Source organism: Lemur catta, chromosome 1, assembly GCF_020740605.2.
Source record: "Lemur catta isolate mLemCat1 chromosome 1, mLemCat1.pri, whole genome shotgun sequence".
In the NCBI taxonomy this organism is placed as follows: Eukaryota; Metazoa; Chordata; class Mammalia; order Primates; family Lemuridae; genus Lemur; species Lemur catta.
This window is the reverse complement of record NC_059128.1, coordinates 120,120,250-120,128,080: the sequence shown is the minus strand read 5'-3', so window position 1 is coordinate 120,128,080 and position 7,831 is coordinate 120,120,250. Positions and strand designations below refer to the sequence as shown.

The 7,831-nt window shown below is 48.6% G+C and overlaps 1 protein-coding gene across 1 annotated transcript; it reads left to right on the top strand.

The window, feature by feature from the left end:
* The first annotated feature begins 213 nt into the window (after nucleotides 1-213).
* On the top strand, nucleotides 214-3,429 carry CCDC194 (coiled-coil domain containing 194). The gene is made up of 4 exons (XM_045555134.1): nucleotides 214-549; nucleotides 1,638-1,734; nucleotides 2,130-2,262; nucleotides 2,755-3,429. Exons 1-4 carry the CDS (start codon nucleotides 214-216, stop codon nucleotides 2,933-2,935), a joined length of 747 nt encoding a protein of 248 aa, XP_045411090.1. The 3' UTR covers nucleotides 2,936-3,429.
* The last annotated feature ends 4,402 nt before the right edge of the window (nucleotides 3,430-7,831 follow it).

Below are 7,831 nucleotides of genomic sequence, written 5' to 3'. Positions count from 1 at the left end.
CGGCACGTGGGATGCAGAACCAGGGCTGGCACCTAGGACCCCCAGTCCTTTCTTGGGCTGGGCAGGATGGGCTGGCCTCTGGAGGGGGTCCAACCCCTCCCAATGGACTCGGGAAGCCACGGTCGGGCGGGGCGGAACCGTGGGTGTCTCTGGCGCCCCAAGGTGCCAATTAAATGCTCGTGGCCGTCTGGGGCCAGAGCTGTGGACGGCGGCATGGCCGAGCCGGAGCCGGAGCCGGGCCCGGAGCCCGGGCGTGCGTGGAGAGTGCTTGCCCTGTGCGGGGCCGCCGTGTTCCTGGCAGCTGCGGCTGCCGGCGGGGCCCTGGTGGCCTGGAATCTGGCCGCCTCCGCTGCCTGGGGCCCTCACTGCCCGGAGCCAGGGACCAATGCGACGGCGCCACCCGGGGACCCCCCGCCTGAGGTCGAGGACCTGCGGCGTCAGCTGGCAGCGGCTGCCCAGCGCGAGGAAGCCCTGGCCAGGCAGCTGGACCAGGCTGAGGGTGTCCGTCTCAAGTTGGAGAAGGCACTCAAGGCCTGTGAGGGCCGCCAGGTAGGTGGGCAGCGTGAGTGGCCGGGACAGCGAGAATGCTGGAGGACAGGGCTTGCACACACATCCCTAGGGTTCCTTCCCTGTGCCTCGGTTCCCCAATTCCTCAAATTGAGGGAGGAGATTGAAAATAGCAGGATAATCCCTTCCCACTCTTATAATGCCAGTTCACCTTTGAGTCTACGTTCTGATCCAGAAGGCCTCATTGTCATCCGCTGTTTGCCGGATAAAGGGTGGCTGGGGAAACCCCAGACCCCCAAGCCCACCTAGGGAGACCCTGTGCTAACCCTCTCCTATGTGCCCACTCACCCCACCCCACCAGCCAGTTTCCAGCAGGCCTATTTTGAGACAGGGACACTCATGTCACCTGTAATTAGGAGGCTAAAGTTGGCCTGTCAGGGGAGGTACCTGCTAGGTCCTCCCTTTTTCTCTAGCCACCTCCCCTCTGACTTTATCTTAACCCTTCCCAGCCCTGAGCCTCTCAGAAGAACCATCCTCAAAATCTCAACCATTGACACTTATTGACTACTGTGTGCCTGTGTACGCCACCCAACAAGGCTGGGCAGCATCTGAATTTTAAAAATCAAAATAGACCTCTGCCCCTCTTTTCTGCCTGCCCAGGAGAAGGACCCGAGGCTGTAGAGGTTAAGAACATTCTACCCTGAGATAGGACCCCTGTTCTGGTCCTGTCTCTTGCTGGAAGATGCTCTGAGGAGGCCAGACCAGTTGTTTTGTTTTCCAGACTGTCCAACAGAGGTGACTGACACATACCCGAGAAACCCAATCATTGTCAACCATCAAATTGGCTTGTGTTGGTTTGTAAGTCCACTCAGAAGTCTGAACCCAAAGCTAAGCCGTCTCCACTTTCCGGTGGCTTAGGGTTGGGGGCGGTGGACCTGGGTGGAGACCTCCCTCCCGGCAGGCAGCTGTCACCAGTCAGTACCCCAGGCTTCAGAGGCCACTTCTGTGTTTTACAACTACAAGGCCCCAAAGGATGTTCCAAACAAAGCTCAGGCGACAGGGTCACTAATGTCTTCACACTATACCCCAGAAAGGGCGAGACCAATTCCCTTCTCCCCTCCACTCCGCAGAACCAGCTTCAGACCCAACTAACGACTCTGAAGATTGAGATGGAGGAAGCCAGGGCACAGGGGACCCAGATGGGGGCTGAGAACGGGGCGCTGACAGGTGCGTTGGATCGCAAAGGGGTGGGCAGGGACAGAGGTGGGAGGAGCATAGAAGGATTCCAGATACGCAAATGACAAGCACAGGTGCACAGTAATGCAAATAAACGCGAAAACTGAAGAAAGGAATGCAAATAACACGCAGAGCCCATGCAAATGTCACAAAATGCAAATGCGACAAAACACGCAAATGCCTTGTAAATGATTCACAAAAGCAGTGCAAACTTATGAAAAGCTATGCAAATGACACGTGAAAGCCATGCACATGGCATGTAAATTTAATTCATATAAAGCAAAGCACGCAAACGGCATGCACACTGTCAACTCGGACGCCGGAGGGCGTGGGGCCGGGCTTGGGGCTCAGTGTCTGCAGCCTGACCCCGCCCCCTGCGCCTGCAGAAGCCCTGGCGCGCTGGGAGGCGGCGGCCGCGGAGTCTGCGCAGTGGCTGGACGAGGCGCAGCGGCGTGCAAGCGCCGCCGAGTCCGAGAGCGAAGCCTGCGCCGCCCGGGAGGCGGCGCTGCGCGAGCGCGTGTGAGTGAGGGGCGGGCCCGGAGGGCGGGACGGACAGGCGGGAGGCACGGCCAATGGCCGCGCAGGAGTTCGTCCTTTCTACCAATCAGCACTTGGGGTGTACTAGGGGTGGGTCCCAGGGCGTGTCTGTGTGGTGGGGCTTTGAGGAAACTAAAAGTGCGGGTCCTGGACTTCCAAGCTAGGAATGGGGAGCGGAGTGGGGTGCTTGCGATCGGGCGCAGAGGGGGCCCAGGGGAGGGACGGGGAACGGAGGAGCAAGGTGCAAGGAAAAGGGAGAACTAAGGGAGGGGTCGGCCGTTCTAGGGGCGGAGATTCTGGGGAAGGGGCTGGGAGTCCCGGCGAGGAACGGTTGGGGTGGAGAAAGGGTGAGGACCCTGGGGATGGGGATCTCTGGGGATAGAGTTCCCAGGAAAGGGGCGCCCAGGCGGATGAGGCTGGGGTCTCCGGGGACAGGGTTCTGATGCTGACAGGCCCCTCTCCCCTGCCCCGCAGTCGCGCCCTGGAAGCCGAGATGGGTCCCCAGCGCAGAGGGCCGCGGCCTCGGCCCCGCTCGGAGTCCCGACCCCGGCCCAGCCCCCGCTCGGGGTCCCGACCCCGGCCCAGCGCCCGCTCCCGCTCTCGTCCCGGCCACTCCGGGGGCTGCCGGCGGCCAGCGAGGCGCACACAAGGGTGAGTTGGTCCCCAGCAGGTGAGAGCTGGGCCAGGAGGACAGGCTCTGTGGGGGCCCTGCGGGGACGTGCATGGAATCGCCCACGCTGGATATGAGGCTCAGCTTTAGACGCGGGAGCCGCCAGGAACGGAAGCTACAGAGAGGAGACTCTTTCCCTGACCAAATACTGCCTATTCTACAGACGGGGAAACTGAGGCCCATTTGGTCACACAATGAGATAGTACTGAGCGGGAATTTGAAGTTCCCTCTAACGACAATGTTGCTTTCTTCCCACAGATATGAGGACTTGAGGTCCAGCCCTGGCTCAGGACTGAGTGACCTGGAGGGGTCACTTTCCCTCTCTGGGCCTCAGTTTAACCTATCTGTAAAATGGGTGGTGTGGGCTCATGATAGGGAGCCGGCATATCCTTCACACTAAAACTTGACAAAGATGGCACAATAGGAAAACTACAGACCACTCAACCTGTGAGTAGGGTACAAAACTCCCAGATGGAGTTTAAACAAAGAGAACCAAGTAACATGTTTTACAAGTACACTGCAACAAAAGGGACTTATGCCTGACATGGAGGGATGGTTCAATATTCTGCCGAAGTCTGTTAATCACTAAACTAATGGATCAAATGAGAAAATTTATAAATTCTGAAAAGGCAATCAAAATCAGGGCCAAGGTGAGGATGTCCACTGTCAAGTATTTAATATTGCTCTGGAAGTATTAATACTAGCCAATGCAACTAGACAAGAAAATGAAATAAAGGTATGAATTAAAGGAAGAGAATCTATAGGTTGAATAATATGAAAAAACTGTTTATATGGGTCAAAAATCATTGAAATATTGACATTTTTATATGTCTCAATGTCACCTCAATGTATTTGTGTGGTTTTACATTTATTTTTTACCTTTTTAAATGTTTACCTTTTATCTAAGTTTAATAACCTTTATATTTGGCATAACTTCAGACTTACAGAAAAACTGGAATATTAGTACAAAGAGTTCCTGGATATACTTCACCTAGATTCCTGAAATGTTAACATTTTCTTTTATACATTTTGCTTTACCCATCTTGTGTGTGCGTGCATGGTCTCTCTCTCTCTCTCTCTCTCTCTTTCTCTCTCTCCCTCTCCCCCCCCCCCCCGACCCTTGAACAACGCTAGGGTTAAGGACACCTCCCCACCATGCAGTTGAAAATCCACCTAAAATGTTTTGTTTTGTTCTGTTTTGTTTGAGACAGAGTCTCACTCTGTTGCCCAGGCTAGAGTGCCCTGGCGTCAGCCTAGCTCACAGCAACCTCAAACTCCTGGGCTCAAGCAATCCTGCCTCAGCCTCATGAGTACCTGGGACTACAGACACGCGCCACCATGCCCAGCTAATTTTTTTCTATATATATTTTTAGTTGTCCAGCTAATTTCTTTCTATTTTTAGTAGAGATGGGGTCTCACTCTTGCTCAGGCTGGTCTCGAACTCTTGAGCTCAAACAATCCACCCGCCTCGGCCTCCCAGAGTGCTAGGATTACAGGCGTGAGCCACAGTGCCCGGTCTGACTAATTTTTGTATCTTTTGTAGAAATGGGGTCTTGCTCTTGCTCAGCTGGTCTTGACCTCCTGGCCTCAAATGATCCTCGCACCTCGGGCTCCTAGAGTTCTAGGATTACAGGTGTGAGCCACCGCACTCGACTAATTTTTTCTATATATTTTCAGTTGACCCACTAATTTCTTTCTATTTTTAGTAGAGATGGGGTCTTGCACTTGCTCAGGCTGGTATCAAACTCCTGACCTTGAGTGATCCACCGGCCTCGGCCTCCCAAAAGCAATTTTTGCTTTTTTGTGTCTGACTTATTTCACCAATATGTTTTCAAAGTTCATCCATGTTGTAGCATGCATGTATCAGAATAACATTCATTTTTATGGCTGAATAATATTCCATTGTATGTGTATACACCATATTTTGTTTATTCACTTATCTGTTGATGAATGTTTGAATTGTTTTCACCTTTTGGCTATTGCAAATAATGTTGCTATGAACACTGGCTTACAAGTATCTGTTCAAGCCCTGCTTTCCATTCTAGCAGATATTTACCTGGGAATACAATTGGTTGATCATACGATAATTCTATATTTAAGTTTTTGAGGAACCACCTAACTGTCTTCCACAGTCGCAGCACCATTTTATTAACACATTCCCACCAGCGATGCAAGAGAAGTCCTTCCGATTTCTGCACATTCTCACCAACACCAACTATTCTACTTTCTGTCTCCATAATTTGCGTCTTCTAGAGTGATAGCATTACAGGCGTGAGCCACCTCGCCCGGCCGAAAATCCACCCATAACTTTTGACTCCCCCCAAACTTAATTACTAATAGCCTACTGTTGACCAGAAGTCTTATCAATAATATAAAAACAGTCAATTAACACATATGTTATATGTATTATATACTGTATTCTTACAATAGAGAAAAGATAATGTTATTAAGAAAAACACCAGACTGGGCAATACTGAGACCCTGTTTCTACAAAAAATTAAAAAATTACCCGGGTGTGGTGGCACACACCTGTAGTCCCAGTTCCTTGGGAGGCTGAAGCAGGAGGATCACTTGAGCCAGGAGTTGAAGGCTGCTGTGAGCTATGATGATACCACTGCACTCCAGCCTGGATGACAGAGAGAGACCCTGTTGGAAGAAAGGAGGAGAGGGAAGGGAAGAGAAGGGAAGAGAAGGGGAGGGGAGAGGAGAGGAGGGGAAGGGAAGAGAAGGGAAAGGGAGGGGAGGGGAGGGGAGGGGAAGGGAAGGGAGAAAGAAAATCATAAGGAGGAGAAAATATATTTACTATTCCTTAAGTGGAAGTGGATCATCATGAAGGTCTTCATCCTTGTCACCTACATGTTGAGTAGGCTGAGGAGGAGGAGGAGGAAGAGGGCTGGTCTTATCTCAGGGGAGACAGAGACAGAAGAGGTGGCAGATGAGGCAGGAGAGGTAGACACACTCAGTGTGACTTTTACTGAAAAAAAAAATGAGAATATAAGTGAACCCACACAATTTTAACCCCTGTTATTCAAGGGGCAACTGTATATATTCTGAACCTTTAAAAAAACTTGTAGAAATTATGTCTCTTTATCCATAAATACATCATTTCCTAAAAACAAGGACATTCTCTCACATAATCATGGTATAATTATGAAAATCAGGAAATAAACATTGATAAAATACTATTATCTAATCTACAGACCTAATCAGATTTTGCCTATTGTCCAATGATGCAATTATAACAAAATGATGTCTTTATAACAAAATGCAATGGCTCACACATTGCATTTGTGAAGTCTCTTTTATCTCCTTTCATCTAGAACATTCCTCAGTCTGTCTTTGATTCTTTTTTGACACTAGCAGTTCTTTAATACGCAGGTCAATTGTTTTGTGGAGTCCCTCCATTTGAGTTTCTGTGGGGGGGTTGTGGTTTTTTGTGTATTTGTTTGTTTTGGAGACAGACTCTTGCTCTGTAGCCCAGGCTGGAGTGCCGTGGCGTCATTGTAGCTCACAGCAACCTCAAACTCCTGGGCTCAAGCGATCTTCCTGCCTCAGCCTCCCAAGTAGCTGGGAATACAGGTGCCACCAGCACACCCAGCTAATTTTTCTATTTTTTGCAGAGACAGGGTCTTGCTCTTGCTCAGGCTGGTCTCGAACTCCTGAGCTCAAGCAATCTTCATGCCTCAGCCTCCCAGAGTGCTAGGATTACAGGCGTGAGCCACGGCACCTGGCCTTGTTTGAGTTAGTTTGATGTTTCCTCATGACTGGATTCAAGCTGGCATTTGGGGTAGCAATAGCTCGGAATTGATTCAACCTATTTGTATCATTGCTGATGATATAATTTCCCATATAGAAACCCCAAGGGAATTGGCTGAAACTTTCCTATTTGTGAACAACTAGCTACGAAATACTTCCTAAGGAAAGAAACATCCCATTTCAGATAGTCTAAAAATCTTTTTAACTGTAAAATATATGTAACATAAAATGTACCATAGTAACCATTTTTAATGTCCAATTCAGTGGCATTGAGTACATTCACAATACTATATAACTATCACTACTATTTTCATAACTTTTTCATCAGCCCATTAAATATCCCATTAAACAATTATCCCCCTCCTTCTAGCCCCTGGTAACCTCTATTCTACTTTCTGTCTCCATAATTTGCCTCTTCTAGATATTTCATACAAGTGTGGTCATACAATTTTTGCTTTTTTGTGTCTGACTTATTTCACCAATATGTTTTCAAAGTTCATCCATGTTGTAGCATGCATGTATCAGAATAACATTCATTTTTATGGCTGAATAATATTCCATTGTATGTGTATACACCATATTTTGTTTATCCACTTATCTGTTGATGAATGTTTGAATTGTTTTCACCTTTTGGCTATTGCAAATAATGTTGCTATGAACACTGGCTTACAAGTATCTGTTCAAGCCCTGCTTTCCATTCTAGCAGATATTTACCTGGGAATACAATTGGTTGATCATACGATAATTCTATATTTAAGTTTTTGAGGAACCACCTAACTGTCTTCCACAGTCGCGGCACCATTTTATTAACACATTCCCACCAGCGATGCAAGAGAAGTCCTTCCGATTTCTGCACATTCTCACCAACACTCGTTATTGTTTGTTTTTTGACAATACCCATTGGATAGTTTTTTATACCTGGGAATAAACTAATTTCCTTATTATTATGTAGAGAGCTCTTATAATTTAATATACAAATGAATACTTCTGTAGAAAAATAGGTAAAGAATATAAACAGCCAAGTCACAGAAACATTAAAAATTTGTGCTCTGTGGCTCACGCCTGTAATCCTAGCACTCTGGGAGGCCGAGGTGGGAGAATCACTTGAGCTGAGGAGTTCAAGGC

Bases quoted from the DNA above. Each gene is read 5' to 3' on its own strand.
- CCDC194 (XM_045555134.1), top strand. From the start codon at position 214: ATGGCCGAGCCGGAGCCGGAGCCGGGCCCGGAGCCCGGGCGTGCGTGG. The intron at 1,735-2,129 runs GTGCGTTGGATC...CTGCGCCTGCAG, and splicing joins TGAGAACGGGGCGCTGACAG to AAGCCCTGGCGCGCTGGGAG. The intron at 2,263-2,754 runs GTGAGTGAGGGG...CCTGCCCCGCAG, and splicing joins GCGGCGCTGCGCGAGCGCGT to TCGCGCCCTGGAAGCCGAGA.